This window comes from Trypanosoma brucei, chromosome 2 (assembly GCF_000210295.1).
Source record: "Trypanosoma brucei gambiense DAL972 chromosome 2, complete sequence".
Lineage (NCBI taxonomy): Eukaryota > Euglenozoa > Kinetoplastea > Trypanosomatida > Trypanosomatidae > Trypanosoma > Trypanosoma brucei.
This window is the reverse complement of record NC_026735.1, coordinates 873351-895117: the sequence shown is the minus strand read 5'-3', so window position 1 is coordinate 895117 and position 21767 is coordinate 873351. Positions and strand designations below refer to the sequence as shown.

The window sequence follows — 21767 nt, the reverse complement described above, 5'->3', positions numbered from 1 at the left end:
TAATAATAATAATAATAATAATAATAATAATAATAATAATAATAATAATAACAAGAAGGAGAAGAAGAAGAAGGAGAAGGAGAAAAAAGCGGTGGTGAAGACAAAATGAAAATTCAAAAAAATTATTTAAGCTGTGACTGGGATTTTATGTGGGTAGTGAGTACGAAAGGGTGCGAGGAAAAGAAGAATATTATCAAAAGAAATTCAGAAAGAAGGCCTGCAAGAGAAATTGAGATTGAATATGGGAACTTTAAAGCAAAAACAAGACGTTGCTGGCCACTATACGAAAGGATATGAGTGAAGGACAGGGTCCAGTCTACAAAAGAAGGGGAGCTCCACAGTATTCGCAGAAGAAGCGACAGAAGATCAAAAGAATGAAAAAATATACACTATATAAAACAACGTAGTATAGTGGCACATGATACTTCAGGGCAATAAAAACGAGTAGTCTATTGTTCCATCATTTCGCACAAAAAGAATAGTTGCTACTGTAGAGATGATGTCAGTCACTGTGGTTTTAACTCCGCCACTGAACCCTGCACCCCAGTCGTAGGGACAGGCGCCGGGCTGACAGAAGTTATTAATTAAGTATGAAGGACCGTTGAATTTTTTTCAAACGCATGTAATACCAATGCTCAAGCTCTGCCAACAAATTTGATATTAAATGTGAACAATTTCAAAAATAGGGACTCTAATAAATTATTGTTGACAGAAAAAGAGGAGGTTAAAACACGGTAACTGCTTACAATAGTGCAAATATGATTGCGACAGCAAAATTTTTTAAGTGGAAAAGTTTATGATGACAACGAACTTTTACACATTGGTATGCTGGTGACAAAGCTGTACCATTTATAGAGAAATTAATTCTAAAAAGAATAATAGTTGGTAAAAATTTACTGGAGGATTTTGGCATGCGGAAGAAATAAGAATTTTGTTCACATAAAACTCACAAAGCGTAGAGCTCTGTTGACCACGAACAACACAAGACGCAAAGCAGAAATAGGAGCAAAACACTGTTCGTCGCAGATGATTGTGATATATGTTTATTTCAAAGCAATTTACTTGTAATTTGGCAGAACCTAAAACCAATAACAAAATGTAAGTATTTATTTATCAGGTGTAGAAATATGTGCGGTGTTTTCAAATGTGAAAGGAGCGGATTTGATGTACAAGAAGATAGATACAAAATATATATCGATATAGATTAGGATTTAAACCGTAAACTCTTTAAAAACAGCACTTATCTTTGATATAGCCTCCCTTTTAAAAAAAATACTACATAGATGTGAAACTGAATTGTAACAATTTCGTATCTTTTACAGTTCCTATCACTGACAAACCATCAAGAAAAGTTGAGAAGAGATGTTGCGTGCGAAACTGGAAATGATGGCTTAGATTTTAAGAGTCGTTGTTGTTTGTATTACTTTCTCTTAAGTAAAAAGAAGGTTCCTTTGTTAATCTTGTAAGCCGATGGGCAACATTGCGTATCATGCACCAGAAAGTCTGAAATGTTTTTCAAAATAGTGAGTTTTTAAAATGAGTTAGTGGCACTTAGTTTGCGAAATTTAACATCGCGACCAAGGAAGATGAAAGGTAAATTTTAAGAAAGGACTGTTTCTTCTCTGAATGTGGCGAAAGGGTCTCTAATTAATATCAAAAGACCTTAAACAGCCCAGATAAAAAAGCAGTACCTGATAGCAACAATATATTGATTTTATATAAAAGGAAGCCAGGACCAAGTCAAGCCGTGGCAAAACAAGCGTACATTGCATTGTTAGCACCAACCCAAAAAACCTATGTGCCACCGCTAAACACACCAAACCCTAAAAAGGTAGGTGCTCCAATGGCAAGGACTGTAGCGACGTTAATCCGACTACTTTTGCCGCTACTGCCGCAATTTCTAACGCCTGCCGCAGCGGCGACGGCGGAAGCAGAGCAAATGGTTGAGTTCAAGGCACTGTGTGCGGTAGCAAAATTACTTGAGGTACCGGTACCGCTAACGGCGGAGGATGCGTCTGTAGACGCCGACGTCGACGAGATTCTCAAGCTAAACATGACAGCGGCACCGGCAACGTGGAGAACTTACTTCGGCGATGGATCGGAAACGTATGGCTGGGACAAAATGAAAGATAAGATAACCAAGCCAAAAGACGCAACGCACTGGCAAGACAACTGGCAACGGTGGCTGGACACAGCCAAGATGCTGAAACCAAACCCAGACAACAAACAGTGGCTGGAAGACCATCCACCACCGCCAAACCAAAAGGTAGCAGCAGCGCAACTAACAGTAATAGCCCAGAAGGCGATAGAACTACAATCAAAATACAAGACAGACTTCGCAAACAAAATAAAAGCAAAAGAAAGTGAAGCTCAGACGGCAATGATACAGGCACTCACGGCGAGCGCACAACGGACACAAAAAACTTTCGATGCCTTCGCAGCAGCCAACCAACAGGAACGGACAGACGGGGACTGCAGCGGGGATAAAGCCGGACAGGGAGTCCTCTACGACCTGGCGTGCCTTTGCTTAGCAGCGACCACAGCCAACAGCAAGTATTGCGTCGGACAACCGACGACGGCTGCATGGGAAGGAACAGCAGGCAAACTAAAGCAAGGCATGGACGAACTTAAGAAACACTGTAGCCAGGGCCTCACAGTAAAGCCAAGCGCTCACAGTTTAACAACAGCGGCAGCTGCGGTCGAACAACTAATAGGAAGATTCGGGAAAGCAACAGTGCTAGGCGACAAGCTAGGCAAAAGCGATACAGCGGCCTGCAGCGGCGAAGCCGACAAGGTGTGTGTGAAGTACGACGAATACTACAGCAGTGCTGCAGCCAGCACTAAAAACAAGAAGATACCGTGGCTAGTCCAGGTTGAAAAAGCGGCGGCAGCCTTGCAGACAGCCGATGCGGCCAAAACGGAAGCCTTGGCGACAGCCAACAGTATAGCAAACCTAAAAGCGGGAGCTGAAGCTGTTTACGCCGCGGCCCAGATAAGCCCACCCAACGCAGCTAACAACGGCGAGACACCAGCGCCGAACAAAGCAACGGTAGACTGTACAAATATAAAAACAAACACAACCTGCAGAGAAAAAGGTTGCAAATGGGAAGGCAAAACTGAAGCAGATAGCCCATGCGTAGTAGATGGAAGTCAACCAGCAGCAACAGGAAAGAAAGCAAACGAGGGAGCTGCAGGAACAGCAACCACATCTGGCTGTGCAAGACACTGAACTGATAAGACCGCTTGTGAAAATGACAAAAAAGATGGTAAAAAAAATTGTGCATTTAGAAATGGTAAAGATAATAAAAATGATAAGGATAAGGAGAAGTGCCGAAATGTTAGTTTTTTATAAGAAATTTGCTCTTGGTGTTGCTGCACTTGTGGGTATTGTAGAATTTTAGAATTTTGAGAATTAGGGTCCATTTTATGAAATTTATGAAATATGTTAATTTGAGAGAATTTGATAAAACTGTGAAAATGTTTGTAAATATGAACTTTTTCTATGGAGCAGCGTATGAATGAAAAGTTTTAGAGTGATCGAGAATAAAAATGAGTGATGTTTTAATTTTATATACTCTGTATTATTTTATGGATATCAACTAGGGTTATAATAGCATTGATCGTGATAATGATATAAAAGAGTTATGAGTGTATTTATACTAATATTATAATGAGAGTGTTTGTGAATACTCAATGAATTTTCTGGCAGAGCAGAAACGCTCAAAGCAATGGAAGTGTGTATTGAGATTATGTAAGTGAGAAAGAATAGGCAGTAGAAAGTATTTGAAATATTATTAAAGAAAACTCAAAAAATAAAGGGAGGGGAGACGTGACATGCATGGTTAATAACAGAGACATGAAGATCGACTTGAGGTACACAAGGAGATAATATTTTGGTAAATGAATAAGAAACAAAGTCAATTTTGTTGTTCAACTGCAGTCGCTGTTTTATCCTTAGAAGAAGAGTAGGAAAGCAAAAAAGTAAATTAAACGCAGAATAAAACGTCCGAAGACACGAAAACAAGAAAGAAATGATAAAAAAACAAATTTTGTTTTACGTTTTACACTGTAATGGATAGATTATATTAAAGAAATAATAAAAAGAACAACATTATCAATAGTTAATAAAGTTATGCTGATAAGAGCGTGATGAAAACACCGTGTGGGTGTAGCAATTTTCACAATAAAACAGCTAAATTAATAGTACGTCTTAACCGGTAAGTTCAACTAGCTACTGAACTTATCATATCAATTAGAGATTGGAACGTTTATGAAAGGAACAGTGGATTCCATGTACTCCAGAAATAGTGGTGACTAAAGCTAACTTATAAAATAAAAACTGTAGATATGATTTAAAATATGGACTGCACATGCTGAGAAAAATATATTAAAAGCCATACCATAACAATAGCAAGTAATTACTTGTATATGTAAAATTAATTCTTTAGCTAAGAACTTAGTAACGCAACCGACTACTTTTTTTAATGTTTTTATGCTTTCTTGTAATCATCTTAGCATTGCAAGAAAGATCATAGCATTCGAGTTATTTCCTTTAGAGTTTTACCAATACCGTTGCTATTAGTGTTTTTCCAGCACATTATTAAAGACGAAGAAGTAAATGGCATAAAAAATATAACAGAGAATAATCCTAAAAATTGAAGAATGTTTGTGTTTGTAGTGAAAACTCATGCAACTCAAGGATGGTGTAGAGTCATATAGAGTTCCAGAGTAAACCATGTTGAAATTATTACAATTGCAATTTGAGCTTTGTATAGTCATGTCAGACGGCATAGATGGGTTTTGAAATTTTTTAGAAATACAGAATGCAAGTGAGGAGGATGTTTTAATTCATTTGGATGGATCTGATGTTATTGTTACTGACAAAGAGAAAAGTACGAAAATTCTGTGGTATATTTTATGCAAAATAACAATGAAAGTGAGGATACGTTTAGTGAATAATATATAGTAAAAGAGAAGCAAATTTCCCCTATTCTATTTATGACAACATCAGAATGTTATGCGCTTCAGTTGGATTTACTTATTAACTCAGATGACAAGGAGCATGTGCAGAGATGTTTTTGGGTTTTTAAATCTTGGTCACAGAAAAGAAAAGGATAAAAATTTACCTCATTTACTAAAATCACCTCCTAGTGGCAAACCTTATCTTAATAATTGTGGTTTGATAGCCAGAGTTTTGGCGTTTAAGAGGTTTTAATATACATTTGGAGAATTATTGAAAGGAAGTGAGGAATGGTTGTGAGATCAGAATATTTACAAACCTTTGTTAATATGGAGTGCCATTCAGGAAGAAGCTGTTGGAAAGAGATTTATTTTGAGAAGAGGAATAATTGGATTGGATTATGAGGAGAGGTTCTATTTTATTTCAATTAAGGGTAGGATTAGAAGGGTTTTATTTATTTATTTTCCGTGAAATCCGCTTGATTGGCTAGCTAAACGATATTGATTCTCAAATATCCTAGTTGTGGTGCATAATTAAAAGTAAGAAAAGTTAGTATGACAGACTTTGGGGAAATTCAAAGTTATGCATTCGATGGAGTTAAGAGGGAATTTGAGTATGTGTAAACTTGTGGTGAGATGTTTGTGCGAGGGGGTTCATATAAATCTAGCAAAAACTCACGGCGGCATAAGCCTATTTGGCCTAACATACCTATTGCAGCGGCAAAAAGCTGCTGCAAAGAATTGCTGAGCCTAGCTCACGGCCAGGGGGAGCGCCGTGCAAAATAGAAGCAACGAAACAAAAAATAGCAGAGAATTGCAATGTGGCGGCGAAAATAAGCGACAACCCATTTCGTCCTTTTCCATCGCACAATCAAGAGGAATAAGGCCAGGAGATGATACGACAGGTCCTCGCGGCCCTTTTTCTTGTTCGAGCCGCAGACAGCGCAGCAAACGACAATGCCCCCGAATTTAGGGTTTTCTGCGAACTAGTAGGCATCGCCGAGCGAGCGACCAAGCTGAGTATTTCACTTTCTAGTGAAGCCGTGACCGAGGCGATGTCCGATCTGGAGTTACTAAACTTAACAGCAGCACCACACAGCTGGTTGAGGGACAAGGATGGTGAGCTGAAACCGACTTACCCCGACACGAAAAAAGAAAAACGGCAGTTCTGAGAACAGCTCGTCTCTAAGCTGGACAAACCGCTTGCCCCAGGCAAAGAACCAAAGTTCAGAAGGCTGACAAATCACAGGCGCGCCCCGGGGGTAACCAAAGCAAGAAAGAGAGCCTACGCCGAAGCGCTGTCAGTAAAAGTTACGTTCGATTCTTTATCAGGCCAAGTAAACAAATCGGCTGAAACAGCAAGTAGAGCTATCAAAGATGCTGTGTACGGAGAAAACCTAACCGCTTTCGATAAAACGGGACTAGACGCCACGCCAGCGAACAATTGCAAAGACGAAAGCGGTGGCAGAAACGCAGGCGCCTGCCTAGCATGGGATTTTCTCTGCCTCTGCGCAGCGAGTGACGGCGATGCCGGGGAGCGGTGCGCGCACGGACTCAGCGTCAGCGCACTAGCTGACCCGACAAACAGCAATGACGCCCAAACCCGCTACAGCGCCATAACAGCCGCATGTCCACAAAATCCTTCGACAAGGACTTTAAATTCAGACGAAATTTACGCAGCAATCGCAAAATTTGAAACCCTGCTAGCATGTCAAGCAGAAAAAGCAAGCACCGCACCGGCTCACTACATATTCGGCACGCCGCACAACGACGGCTCGCGTCCAGCGTCAAGCCAGCAGGGAATGTGCGTCAGCTACAAAGACCAACTCAAAAAAGGCGGGACGGGGATAAGGTGGGTTAACGAGCTAGCCCTGGAGGCTGATACTCTAAAGACAGCAGAAACAGCAAAGCTCGAAGCCCGCGCCGTAGCAGCGGAACTAACGGCTCTAAGCCGCGGAGCATGGAAACTATATGCCGAAGCCAGCAACGACAACAGCGCAATAGAGCGCAATTCAGAAGCTACAACCCAGAAACAACCTCAGCAGCAAGAAGAAGCCAAAAAAATTGCAATGCCGCAAAAGGCAACGAAGAAGCCTGTGAAAAGCTAAAGGGACAAGGGTGTGTTTTTAACAAAGATGGCAAAGATAGTAAAAAGTGCACATTGAGTGAGGAAGGCAAAGAAGCAGTAGAAAAAGAAGCAGGAGAAGGAGGAAAAGATGGGGAAAATGACATAAGTTGTAAAAAATATGGAAACGAATGCAAACATTACAGTTTTCTCGTAAATAAAAAATGTACTCTGAGTATTGCTGCTGTTTCTATGGGTTTGCCGTCATTTTAGAATTTTAAAATTTGTTATTTTGAAGAATTTAATTTAGTTTAGCACCTTTTGATAAAAGTATTAATTTTAGACTTTTTACAAAAATTTCTGCATAAAAGTGGTCTATGTGTGCAGGGAAATTGGGTGGTGAGGTGTGAAAAATAATATTTATTACAAAAATTTTATAATTTTGTTTAACATATTTGTTTATTGATATTCGTTAGGATTATAATAGTAATAAAAATAGTAATGATTATGATAATGATAGAAGAGTATTGAAACCGTGCGCATATACGAATATTATAATAAGAGTAGTTCTCAACAGTAAGTGAATAACACAAACAGAACCATTGAAAAGAGATTATGATACATTGAGAGTAAGTAAGTGAGGGGATAGAAAGAGAACAAGGAATATTATTATATGAGTAGCAGAAAGACGGCAAAGGCAAAAGGAGATATATATATATATATAGGCATATACGCCTTCCAAAATGGAAACGTGATACTGGACATCATTATACACAAAATGAGTATGGAGGGGACAATGAGAAATTAAAGAAACGCAGTCTACAGGACAAATAAAGTTGTTACTCCTCCTGCAGTGTCGTCAATGGAATTTTTAAAAATAAAGATAAAATGGAATGACACATATGGTTCGTCAAAAAAATCTAACGAAAAGTTTAAGTGATTAAAGACTCACAATTTGCCTTATAGTGCGTCTCTTACAAGACTTTAAAAACCGTTGGCGCAAGTACAGCATAAGTAATTGACGAATCAGAAGAGCGTTGAAGTAAGAGGGTAACCCAGTAACAAATTTGAAGGACCAGAAACAAGCGACAGAATGCATCGAAACGGGAAAACAACAGAACCATTAAAAGTGCTGTTGCACCACAAAATAGTAGCCAAACGGTGTACCTTAGTCGCCTTTACACACAGGATTGTTGGGAAAGTTATTAGATAGATGAATAATCTTCGTTGTTTTCTAGATTAATGTAGGCGCATCTGTGATGATTGATTCTAAATTACAAGTTGAGTATATTTGAAATGATATAAGTTAGAACGGTAAAATTTAATTTATCTAAATACGTCCCAAGAACAGTATAATTTCTATTTATGAGCAGAATTTCATCCAGCTTACCGCATTCTCTGTCTGTAGCCGTTGAAGAAAGAAGTTGATAGTAAAGGAAAGTGTAACTAAAAGAGATGGTTATTGTACATGTTAGGGCAACTCACCGAGTGAAAAAGTGTTTCAACTGCTGAAAGAGCAGGACCTCCGGTAAATCAACTGTATGCACCCAAACAATCAGGCAGACATGCAGCAATACTCGAAGCTAATTTGAAAGCTAAATTAAAAGCTGCAATACCTCAGGAGCTGGCAAAAAACGAAGTACAGTGCCACAGAAAACGGAGATAGCTGTCAGCTAATTACAAACATGGGTAACATATACAGCGCAATTATTCGCTGGCAGTGTGCATAGAGGCGTTTAAATGAATCCCTGTTTAGTGAAACGAGCGCCAAGTGCGTCAAACAGCATCATAGAGATCTCTTAAATTTGCTTAAACAAGGGACATAGAATAACTACAAATTGGCAGCAAGAAGAAGCCAACACCGATAATTAGGAAAAGTAAAGATATCAGCACTCTTCTACTGTTTTAATAAAAGTTTAGTTAATTGAGAAATGCAACAACTAAGAAAACTGATAAAATTGAACAAAAGATGCTCCGTGGCATTGGTACCGGCTTTGACGCAGCATCAGAACTGTAAAGAGCTGGACAAAAATCACTAATAAAACTACAGAATTCCAAAAATCTTTAAAAAATTAAAAATAAATCTTTCAAGTGAAGGGGAAAATTTAGGGAAGCAATATTCCAGGGCCAAGGCAGTTAAAAAAGATGGTCCAAATGCAGGGAATAAAGACAAATATTGTGATTTTCACCAGTGCCGTGGTCTTTTTGACAACACTTCCAGAGAAAGCCAACGGTGCAGCAGGTCAACAAATAAGCGCCAGCCATATCAAACTTGTGTGTGACTTTAAAGCAGCTCTGGAAACAGTCAACGGGCGAGTGCTTGACCATATTGAGACGGCAACCGAAAACGCCAGATAAGCTTTTATGCAGCTTGTACGGGCAGCAGTTTACGTGGAAAAAAACTTTAAAGGCAAGTCGACTACGGCATTAGAAGTACTAATGGACTACTATGCGCGGTCAGCAAATGCGGCTCTGCAACTAAACCAAGGGCAAGAAGCTGAAGTCAAATCTCGAAGCGCTGCGGGACTCAGCGCGGGCGCAAGGTGCAATAGACGAATTCCTGCAAATAATGGCAGGAGCATCGGCCTCAGCGACACACGGCTGCCTAGGCACCGACGAAACCGGCAGCAATCCCGTAAATGGCGAGGAAGGCTTAGTAAGTCTGCAGCCAAACTGCGGCCTTCTCAAAGCGGGAATAAAACGCACGAAGCGATCGGCGACTGCCTTTACGCAAACCGGCTTCACAAGCAGCAAGCAAAGCGGAGCAACGGCAGCACAGGCAACGCCAGGCACAACCGGCGGATGCAGCTTTACAGAGGCGTCAAACGCATTTCACGGACTTAACCCAGCCGTCGGACAGGCATTAAAGCAGGACTTCGAGATGGCAGCCGGGTTTTTTTAAACAAGTACGATGGGCCTCACGATGCAAGCAACAACGGAACTGAAAACGGCAGAAGGAAAGTCACCAAGACTGATAGCAGCATTCCAAGCACATATAACAACCGACAAAGCTCGGGATGAATTACAGCAGACGGACTTAAATAAAATAAAGCTTACAGAAGCTTTCAAGAAAGCGATGCGCCAAATAGTGCTGAAAGCAGAAACGACGACTTCAACGGCACGCGACGCTGAACTCGACGCAAAAGCTGCCACAACGTTCGGAAGCCCTGACCAGTTTTCCGAAAACTCCAAAGCGAAAATAGATAACGAAGAAATTCCTAAAGGGATAAGTGGCGACAAAAATAACCCAAAGACCCTCGGTACAATCAACGACATAGCTCAACTTTACCGCATCTTTTTTCATTACAAAGACGCCAATACCAAAGTTTTAGAGATCAAGATTACTGAATTAAAAAAGAAAATTAATAAAGGAGCCTCGAAAACTCCAGAACAAATTTGCAACGATATAGGGGATGAAAATGAAAGAAAGTGCAACACAACAAAGGAATGCATTTTTAACAAGACTGGAGAGAAAAATAGAAATTGCACATTGAGTGAAGAAGAGAGAAAGGAGGCAGCAAAAGAACAAGCAAACCAAGAAACAGGAGGGAAAGATGGCAAACCTGAGGAGAAGAGTGCAAAACATGGAACAGACAAAAATGCTTGCGACAAGGACAGCAACTGCAAATGTGGCAATAATGCTTGAAAAAATTATAGTTTTCGTGGAAACAACAAATATATCTGGTGATGTAGGCAACCTCATCATGGTCCCAGGGTCTAGTACTCTTTCCAGAGAGAGGTCAAGCCCCGCATTCTACCCGTTCCGGCAGGATTGTGGCGGAAAACAGGCTTTCGGCGAGCAGTGAAGGAGAATGCAGCAGCATCGGCACTCTGAGCTGAAGTAATATATTAGACTGCTCCTCCGCACGTGCGAGCATACCTCGATTGGGATACATAGGCTTCTACTACTACTTAGTGGGGATGTAGAACAGAATCCTCGTCCTGTCATTTATGGAGCCCAATGGAACACTGGGGGTCTCTCCGAGCCGAAGCGGATCGCCTTAGAAAATAAGCTTCACGAAGATACGGTAGTCTTCTGTCTGGTGCAGGAGACACGCTTGGCATCAGAAGTGTGCTGTGCATTAAAAATGAGTGGTTACCAACGCATGGTGGTGGCTCGTTTCATACATGGTGATTGGGTATCAATTCTGGTCGAAGATGGTGTGGGCGTAATCCAAAGACCGAAGAAGGATGACCTGCCAGAAAGAGTCTCGGCGCACTGATGTTTACAGCTGATTTAATGTTAACTATAAAATCACCTTACTTTCCCAGGAAGCAAAATGTCACTACCTCCACGCTTGAGAACCTTGAAAGCACAACTGGATCGCTGGTGATAGGGTCCTATACAAACGCACATCATAAATTATGGGACCCTCCTCGCCTAAATGATGCAGCGGGAGAATGCATTGTAGACCGGTGTCTATAAAATGATATCAAAATTGCAAATGATGTCACACCAACGAGAAGAATGCCTCACACGGCAACCAGGTCGTCTCCCGATGCTACGATTTACAGAGACTGCGAAGTCACAAGATGGCAGGCAAGCCTCAGTTCAAATAGTGATCACTACTGGATAACGTTTGAGGTGTTCATTCGCATACGTGTAAAAAATATCTCCATCACAAAGCCACGAATGGTGTTGTATGCTTGTAACAAAAAAATTGGCTGCAGTTTAAAAAAATATGTGATGTAACAATGGTGGAAAAATTAAGGAAGTCGAGAAAGAACGTGGATGCCATGAATGAGGCAGTGACTAAAGGCATTCGCACAGCAGCAAAGAAAGAAATACAGAAAGATAAGGAAGTATCGCCACCGCCATGGGCGCAAGGACTAACCGAAATGAACACAAAAATAATGGAGTTTTAAAATGAGAAGTACAGAGATACCATCAGCTGGAATATTGTAAAGTCTATTTGCACCCCGCGTCCGTTTACATTGCCAGTACATGTGGTGGATGGACATCCATTGACTTAGCGGCAGCAGGCACACAAACTCGCAACGATGTGCATGGAGAGGCTAACAAATGAAGCAACCGATATCAGACATGCAAATTCCAAGCACAATAAGAGAGACTTTCAGGTGAATCACAGAAGCTGAACCGAAAACTGCAATGAAAGAGCCCTCCACGGGCATGATCCTTGAGACAGTGAAATTAGTTGAGAAAAAATCCGGCAGTTTGGTAGGATTAGTAAAATCGTCATCTTTCACTTGTTCGACCGCAATTTAAAAGCAGTCAAGTCCCAACAAGAGGGAAAATGGTATAATTATTCCGCTTCTTCAGCCATATCAAACTACCGAAAGCATGGCATCCTTTGGAACGGTCACGCTCGCCAGAACCCTCTGCAAGCTCATGGGGAGGGTTGTAGCGAGACACATAAGAGACACAGTAAAGTGTAATCTACAACGACAGAAAGCAGATTTTCTTGTGGAAAGAAATCTACGTTATTAAATTCCCTGATGACTCACAGACTCCGTGACACATAGAGTAGCAGGAGAAAAAAACAGCGGCTGTATTCATTGATTATGCGGCAGCATTTGACTCCGTGGATTACGTATGCATAATCAGGATATTACATGAATTCGGAGTGGAGTTGCACACCTTGTAGCTTGAATAGCGAGGTTCTTGCAAGAAGGGACAGCACAAGTAAAAGTCAGAAACACGAAGTCAGAGGAAATACACCTGACATGCTGTTTCACTCAAAGTTAAGTGCTAGGTCCACTAATGTTTATTATAGCAGTAGGCTCGCTAAGCGAAAGGCTAAAGAAGATTTAAGGATCGGTACATGGATTCTTTGCTGATATTTTTACCATACCGTGTCCACCCACTAACATCCTAGAGATCCTGAAAACAGTACAAATGGAACTCGACTGTACAGAGAAGTTGATAGCAAAAAAAAATAGTATACGTTGCTTGGACGAAGAGAAAGAAACAAAATAAGGCTGAAATTATGTGGAAATGAGTTAAAAAAAAATAGAATACCAAAGCTACTGTGATAAACAAAGCAGCCACACAAAGGACTGAGTAAGCATGCTCATCTCATAAAAAGGCGGCAGATATGCGACTAATGAAGCTTATGGCAGTGACCTCGCCAGAATAGAAACTAAGTAGGAAGACAATAAGAGCATTCTGTTTGGCTCATGTTCAGGCGAAGGTTAGCTATATTATAGTGTCATGGCGGTTTAATGCGTCGCCTTCGGAAAGGGAAAAGTTGGAAAAACAACATAAAATTGTTCTTCACATTCTGGCAGGCATACCAATATCAGAAAACCAAACGGATGCCATCGGAGACGCTTGTTTAAAACAAACAAACAACGAATTAGCACATTGTAGAGCCATTGAATACTACCTAAGATTGAAAGTCAGGGGAGCAAAGTACGATAAAAAAGCGGCGAATAAAATGTTCCCACCAGAACATCCAATTCACATACAAAAGGAAAGTGTAATACATATATATGGCGAAACAGAAAAAACAGGAAAACCACAAGATAAAACTGTGCTTAAAATGGAAAAGACACCGTAATTGACACGGCAACGTCAGGGAACTGAAAGCTGACGCATGAGACAAAGATAAGAAAGTACAAACAATGAAGAGACTACAGCGTTTTAAAAAATATGGCTATCAACCGTGGACAGACGGGTCCGTGGTGCCGGACGTTTCTTTAGGAAAAGACGCAGTAGCATACCCACCACATGGAAAAATTAGGAAAGTACATCTGGGTGATGGATCAATAGCCTGCAGCTGTAGTAAGGAAAGTATAGCAATGGAGGCAGGTCTCAAACGGCTCGTAAAGATAATCGAGGTAAATGAAAATCACAAAAACAAAAGTATCTATATTCACAGACTTATTGTCGCCCCTAGTGACGCTAAAACTGGACCTGCGGTAGTAACAGAAGCGATACTGAGACGAATATGGAAACTAATCCTGCATATTGTGAAGCTAAGAGTAGCAGTGAATTTCCAGTTTATATTCTCACACTGCGGGGTCCCAGGAAATGAACCAGCAGACAAGGCAGGAAAAAAGAGGCAATAAAATTCCACAGAAATACATAGCATTGATCACATACATAGTCACTGGTATAGAAAGGCAAATTCTTCATCAAATGGATAAGGAATTCTAAGAGGGAAAAACATCACAAACAAATCGCAGTGCTCTACTCAACCATATTAGACCTACGCAGAAAATATCCAAAATGGACAGGATGGAAAAATCATTACTATCCCAATTTATAACAGGCACCTCGAAACATTTCGGATTTCTACTCATGCACTCACAAAAGAAAACAGTGCAAAATGAGTGTAGATGGTGTCGTGGTGGTTATGTAGAACTGGAGACCGCTGTGAAAGTGAAAGCGATAAGTACACAAAATAAGACGAAACACAGTCACCACAGGTTGTGGTAAGACAAAATGAGCCCATAATATCCCCGTTGTGCAACGTGGTGCGTGCACGTCATCAAACTAGAGCAGTTTGCCTGATAAAGAAACACGGTTTAGAAAAAGAAAGAGCACTGGAAATGACAAAGATTGCAAAATTGGCAGTTAAGGCATATAAAGGTAACTAAGACTGCCATGTTTTTGAAATGGATTTTGGGAGAAGTGGTTTACTAGTGTAGCACATGGTCACTTACCACGGAAATGATATCGTAGGACGGGAATCAACAGAAAAGGAGCAGAGAAAAAAAGTTAGATGAGGAAAAAGAAAAGCTAAGGTGTCGATTGTGCCATATGAAATATGTGTCGCATGGATGGTTAAAAAGACAATAACGATGCATCCGGAAAAGCAGCAAACAGAAGACAAAAAATGAGAATCAACCGCCAGAGCATAGCATGGATGATACAGAATAAGGAGGATAGAACTGGAGTATCAAAAGCGTAAAAAAGTGCTAGAAAGTAAAACTTAACTGACCAGACACAAATGCATTCCAAAGTCAGACAATACTACAGGAGATTTCAAAGAGAAAGAAAAGCCACTTAAAGAAAAATGCTCCATGTGTGGAAAGGACTGTCATTACAGCTGGCTGCTTCGTCATCTGCGTGGAAATAAATCACGACATGGTGAGTCTTTGAGGCTAAGGTTGTGAATACAGCGTTCAAAAGTCAAGAAGAGAGCGGAAAGAGAAGTTAGTGAGAAAAGAAAGGCAGTACAGGGGGAAGAAAACAGTTGATGGGGAAAGACCGGGAAAAGATCAAAAAGATGGAGGCACACAGAAGTTGATGAAGTAAAATATTTCGTGGGCGCAAGGTGAGATAGTGCATAAAAGTCACAATACTCGCTGGTATGGCACACACACAAACACACATTAAGGGTGCTACAAATGTTCAAAGAAAGATGAAGGATGAATTGGTAATAATAACTACTATAATGCAAAGACGAATCAACGCCCGTACTTCCCAATCATGTGCGCACAGAAGCAGTACATCACGATGCATAATCAATTGAGGCGAGGCCAGCCGAAAAAGGAAGTCGCGCACAATGTACTGAAGGCCACATGTGAGGAGTCATCTGTCAATCTTCTAGTGTGCCCGAAACTACTATCACTAAGGAAAAAACAAGGTATAGAGAGCCTGACGGAAAGGGAAATATATAACAGTAAGCAACTGATACGATTCCTAATGGATCTCTTTATTATAAAGGGCCACGACGAACCCACTCTATGCTCTCACGAAGAAAAACCCACTCAAGAAGTGAAAAGGGGAAGATCGCCAAAAAAGATGGGTATCCCATCACCCCATGCGCAGCCGTTTGTAGTACAGACAGTCTCTCATATGGAAGAAAGAAAACGCCCTCGCGAAAATGTTTCCCCAATACAGGCAAAGAGGGATACAGTTTCAATGGGGAAAGCTAGAACTGAGCCGGGAGTAATATCAACATCTTCCAAAGATATGCAGCGCAGAGGAAATAGAAGAGCAGCTAGTGGAGCACGTGCTGAATAAATGTACAATGAAAAAACTGCGCATACTCCAACTCCATTTTTCTCCTGTCTTTCTAAGTCATCTTTTGAATAACATTCCTAGTTTTATCCCTCTCGCAGTCACTTTCTCACCTCCATTGCATCCTTGGCGTCGTTTTAAGTGTCTCTGTTTTGCTTCCGGTCGTTCTGCACCACCACTTTTACCATAATGTTAGTATGCACACCTACATGACACGCTCACTATTACTATACTGCTATTAATATCATAACCTTTAACTACTCTTAATACCTATTATTAAAAAAAATAAACCAAAATGGCAAGTTTTCATAATCACACTCATTTTTCACACCCCTATCACTCTACCACGTTATACCCACAAGTCAAAAATATTTGAAAACATTTAAACATTTTCACATTTTCAAAGGTAAACATCAAATTAATCGAATAAACCATAATTGTAAAAATCCTTCTCGTACCCATTTTCAACACTCCACCAATATACCACTTTACATTCAAATATCAAATTTACACAACAAAAAAGATCTCTTTAAGTCTCCTCATGTTTGCAAAAAGATTTGAAATACAAACGCACATTTAAGAATTGTATAAAATATTTCCAAGATGAATGTAAAATATATACAAGTTATTTCAACAAAGATACGGTTTCGTATAATAATATATTTCCATAAAAATGCAAATTCCACTACATTAAGATATTCCAATAAATTTTTATGCTAGAAGAAAAAATGTCATGAATAGAGAAATACTCATCAAAGCAGAAATGCCAGCTGCGCCGTCACAAGTTTCCCCTTCCGATGCGCAGTCGTCTTTACAACCTTCCTGCTGTATTCCTTTGCAATTTTCTCCTTGTTGTGCCATCATCCACTGAAGTGCTATAGGCCATTTCCGCATTTGAGTTTCGTTTGGTTTCTCTGGGTCTTTCCTTTCGTCTGATTCGCACTCCTCTTGGCCCTCACCTCCGCAGGCCGGGCCGTTGATTTCTGCTTCGCCATTGTCCACTTGCTTTCCCTCTTGTTCCGGCCTTTGATCTTCAAGATAGATCAACGCCTTGTGTGCGTTTTGATTTTTCGCTGCATCAAGAAATGTTTCAGTTACGAATCCTGAGGCAGTGTGGTACGTCACTTTCTTTGTCGTCAGAATTCTAAAGAAGTCTCTGGTGAAGTTTTGCTTGTTCCCTCCGTAAAGGTTTTTTAGTTGCAACTCGATTTCTCCGTCACTCGGCGCTTTACCGGTTGCTGCATGAATGAAGCTTTTGAACGCCACTCGGACTGCAGTTGTGTTTGCTAACATGGCTGGCGTTAGGCTCCATACGTTTATGATCTGAGGGTCGGTTTCTTTGATATAGTTGCATATTTTGTTGATCAGTAGATCGTTATCCATTTCTGATTTCCTTTCGGCGTTGTGCACAAGACCACGATTTGTGCTTGCATTGCCGGCTGCGAATATCTTAATGGCTTTGATAAGACTATTGTCGTCACTTTCTTTTGTCGATGCTATGAATTTAGTGTAAAAGCCAATGCTTACCACAGCCTTGCAGCCTTCAGCTTGTAACTCCGTTTTTGCTGGTGGCGCTGTTCCTTCTACCTCGGCTAAGTGATTTAACGCTAGCGGTCTTAGCTTGCTGCTGTCTAACAGTTTGATATGAGTTGCTGTCCTTACATTTACGGCAATTGATTCTGGATGGTTAGCATCACTGCCTTGTCGCCCGCAATCCCCTTCCTCGTCTAAAGTCGGCGTTTCCTTGTGTGAACATGATGAGATGACGCCTTGTTGTTTAGTTACTTGTCCCGCTCCTGACTGTCCCTTTACTCGCATCGCTTGCAACGTCTACGTTAGCGCTGATCTCCTTTGCAGGTAGGTAGCGGCCAAGACTGCTGCTTTGTATTTCCCACTTTGGAGCTGCTTTGCTTTTGCCGCCGCAGTGGACATGTACGTGGCAAGGGCGTATGGCGCGGCACGCTTGTCTGTTTGGTTTTTAGCTGCGGCAAGAAGATCCCATGCCTCTGCATAAATTTGTATGGTGGATATTTCGCGCTCCAGCTTTTCTGCCTCGACTACGAATGTGATTTGCCAGATGGGCTGTGTACTTGGCCTCTGTACAGAGGTTTGTGACTTTGTTAGAAAATGGCTCCGTTACTGCCTTCGACTTGCGGCACGTCGACAACATCACAACGCGCGCACAGCTGCTGCCACGGGTGCTTTAAAAACTCCTCACGTAGCCCATTAACCTTGCATCCCCATCTTCGCCCTTCTCCATAGTGCTGTGTCTTTGTGACCTTAACTTCCTTGTTGATGATTGTTACATCTTATTTTGTTATTTGTAGGTAAATCATTAAATATAAGGGTTCTCCAGTAGATGATACTTGCCCCAAAAATAACATCAACAGCAAGAACAAATTTATTTTTCGCGATCGCTTGAAAAATTAAAGTAACTACAAAACAATACTCATATTGACAATCCTCAACGCAGCTAGATATAATTCAGCTTATACTTACCTATATCTCAAATATATCAGAAGGGTAACCATTGTTAAAGTTGTCACTCACGGTAAATGCTCCCGGCCATTACTACTCTCCCACCAATTGGGTGTAGTGTACCTGCGTGCTTCTCCACCAAACCTTCCACTTATCATGCTGTATACCCGACAAAAGAATCCAGTGAGGGTTTCCCTTATCCCATTGCTCCCCCTAAACTTTCTTTCAACGTAATTTTCGCAACATTTGATTGTTTCGGAAAGTATATAATCAAAACCTTGAGCAGCAACCTCTTGCCGAGTATAATCACATCTGACACTTCCCTAGAGCCATCTATCACCTTCACACCTGACACAGCACCTGTGAAGCCCTTCACTGGCTTATGTATCCCTCTTCCTTCCTTGGAAGACCTTGCTATTCCAATGTACAGATATCCCAACACTAGCATGCGCCCTGTCACCTCAAAACGAAGAAGTTCCCCTTGTGCAATATGGAAGTTGTCCCTGAGGTCGCGAAACCACCTGGCCACCGCAAGTCTGTCCTGCTGAAAAAAACTCTTAGTATGTCTTCAGTACAAGAAAAAGTGTTGAGTCACCACTCTACTCAGCATCCCCTTTTCAATAACAACACCGCTCCACGGATGAACAAAGCACGCTTATACGAGCAGAAGAGTAAAGTGATACTTCCTTCCATACCGGAAAGCCGACGATATCATCGTGATCACTCGCCACAGTGGTCGGTAAGTGACTGGTTGTCTCAAGCTCTGAAAGCAAAATACACACAACTATGCAATGAGCCTTCTACAGCAGAAATGATTAGATTGTGATACACTGATAAAATGATCAAAACCGTCAGGAGTGACTTTGCTTTCTTTAGGTGTTGTGAGCAGTGCCTCATCTGCATTTGCATATAATAACACACCTTCCTTTACTTCCTGTTCTACACGCCCATCGTACAAGATTGGTTTGACGCTCCCTCAGAACAAATCTGGTCATCATACATTACACAGTGGGGGATGGGTCGTGAGTCCTGCTTCCAAAAACTTAGCGAAGCTTGAGCACACTGCCTCCCCAGACTGTATCAGTTCCAGAGAGAAAAAAAAGAATAGCACGAAGGGTTAAGGCACAAAGAGATCTACAACTAATTCACCTCCCGTGCCCACTGTGCTTTAAAACCTCCGTAACACTGTGGTGAAACATACGTCCCATGCTGACACATGTCCTCATTACTGCCGTCGATACGTTAGTATATGTGGTTTTCACCTCAAGGGCTGCCACTGCGAATAGGTGGCCTTAACCACTTCGTAGCAAAATTAGCTCTCCAAAATGTGAAATATTCACTTTCTTACAGAGCCGCAACCGTGGAAACAACTGGCAAGTTTTACATTTTTCATGGCATATTTTGAGAGGGTGTAAAGGGCTAAAGAGCTATGACATCTTTTTCAAGCTCTATAATGATGCCTATTTTTTAAAACGTAAAGAAACTTGTAGAAAGAGATGCTGCAGTGACAATCATAAAAAATATCAGATTGCTTTGAGTGACATTAACAGCATAAACTACATCGCTCGGAATGATCACAGTGAAACACCACAAAAAGGTAAGAAACGTTACGTATAAATCAAGGTTACTTGAATGGCACATTCGCCTTCTAAACACTGTGCATTACTAACCTATGTTCGCATAATGCTTTACACTAACCACACACCGATTCGGCGGGTCGACAGCAACTAAATATCATACGTATATTTGCAGAAAAACTCGGCGCTTAATCACACAGCAGAATGTAATACGTCCCAAACGAAACGGTTCACCCACTGCAATGATACAATCTCACTTTTCCCACACACATCACTATGATTAATTATTAAACTTAAACTTGGCTATAATACGACACCATTGACATATTCTGAGATAAGTATCACGCAGCTGTCTTTGATGAAGGAACATTCACTGTCACATCCACTCATGCTCCACGTAACGAGCTATTGAACATAACGGTTGGCGATACCAGAAGCAGCGTTTATGTGTGAGAATTCATTTATGTTTGAGTATGGCGTATCTATTGTTGTTATCAATAGATACAATATTCAGCATCACAAAAGAATGCCCTAACTCTAACAGTATTAATCATCATTAGGTATTCCTCAGATCCAAACATTAGGGAAGTACATCGGATAAGAAAGAAAAATACTGGGTTCTAAAATATGCATACCACTCGCTTTTCTTTGTCGGCAACACATCAAAGTGGGCAGTTCTCCTATTCTGCTTTCCTCCAATTAAAACTAACTTATGGATAATTCCGTTGATTTTATCAACGATTCAACATTACCATTACTTAAACAGAGAATTTTCCCTTCTGAGTAATACAAAAGATAGTCGACGCTTCCATTGCCATCTGTGACAGAAAACAAACAGAAAAACACCACCTACCATACAATCTGCTGAAGGCTATCACTAACAGCAAACTGCACATCATCGTACCAACATGGAAGTTACGACAATGATAAGCATTAGCCATATGCATGAGCTCTAGAGTTTCATTCCACACATCAAGCTCTAGTGACATCTAAAAATATGTATCCCAACTCAACACTCAAGGGTTGTGCATTTCAACTCAAGGTTGGAGAGACGCATCAATCCGCTCAGTGCGTTCAAAACATTCAGAACTTTTTTGTGTGTAGTGATTACATGAGCGTACATCTCTGTGTTGAGGTATATTGCTACTCACATATAACATTTCTTAATACCACATTTTCCAGTAAATATAACTTACTCCTTATGGAAACACAGTACCCAGTGCTATGGTACGTACTTACTTCCTTTAAGATCATTGAATGTAGAGAGTCTGTCATGAAACAGAATCACAATCGATTACGCCACCATCACTACCTCCTTCCCCCTTTTACGCTTTTCATCTTTATTTTTCGCTTTCAATTTAGCATCACTGTTTCATTACTGCAATACTACACTAGTTTCTTGAACTTTTGGCCACGTTGGGGAAGAGGATAAGAGTTATTTTACGTGATACAACCTCATCAATGTGAGGGTGAAAAATTACATACCGCACATTATTTCTTCTCTTTTTTTTCTAAGTTTCCATGCGCCGCTGTATCACTTCAGAGAATCAAAAATACCTCACAAATCACATTCTCTCTATCATAATCCGTCATTAGTATAAGAGACATGATAATTACACACCCTTCAAACTATCAAATCATTCCTATAAATTAATTTCTTATTTCTCGACATCTGCCCTACTAGTAGTCATATTAATTATTTCTAATAGACTAATAGCTTAGCTTATAGTGATTATGAAGGCAGAAACAAAAATGA

General features: G+C 40.8%; 3 protein-coding genes and 3 pseudogenes across 3 annotated transcripts, besides 3 other annotated features; 5 read left to right on the top strand and 1 right to left on the bottom strand.

Moving 5' to 3' along the window:
* Nucleotides 1-1843: 1843 nt before the first annotated feature.
* TbgDal_II4430 (variant surface glycoprotein (VSG), putative) lies at nt 1844-3229 on the top strand (the record flags this gene model as incomplete). Its single annotated transcript, XM_011773662.1, has 1 exon — nt 1844-3229. The coding sequence occupies one exon, from the start codon at nt 1844-1846 to the stop codon at nt 3227-3229; it is 1386 nt and encodes a 461-aa protein (XP_011771964.1).
* A 2605-nt stretch (nt 3230-5834) lies between these two features.
* TbgDal_II4420 lies at nt 5835-7151 on the top strand (annotated as a pseudogene).
* Nucleotides 5835-7151: a sequence feature.
* A 2000-nt stretch (nt 7152-9151) lies between these two features.
* On the top strand, nt 9152-10612 carry TbgDal_II4410 (annotated as a pseudogene).
* Nucleotides 9152-10612: a sequence feature.
* Nucleotides 10613-15422: 4810 nt separating this feature from the next.
* Nucleotides 15423-15959, top strand: TbgDal_II4390 (hypothetical protein; the record flags this gene model as incomplete). Its single annotated transcript, XM_011773661.1, has 1 exon — nt 15423-15959. One exon carries the CDS (start codon nt 15423-15425, stop codon nt 15957-15959), a length of 537 nt encoding a protein of 178 aa, XP_011771963.1.
* Nucleotides 15960-16667: 708 nt separating this feature from the next.
* On the bottom strand, nt 16668-18216 carry TbgDal_II4380 (annotated as a pseudogene).
* Nucleotides 16668-18216: a sequence feature.
* Nucleotides 18217-18511: 295 nt separating this feature from the next.
* Nucleotides 18512-18982, top strand: TbgDal_II4370 (hypothetical protein; the record flags this gene model as incomplete). Its single annotated transcript, XM_011773660.1, has 1 exon — nt 18512-18982. One exon carries the CDS (start codon nt 18512-18514, stop codon nt 18980-18982), a length of 471 nt encoding a protein of 156 aa, XP_011771962.1.
* Between the last annotated feature and the right edge of the window lie 2785 nt (nt 18983-21767).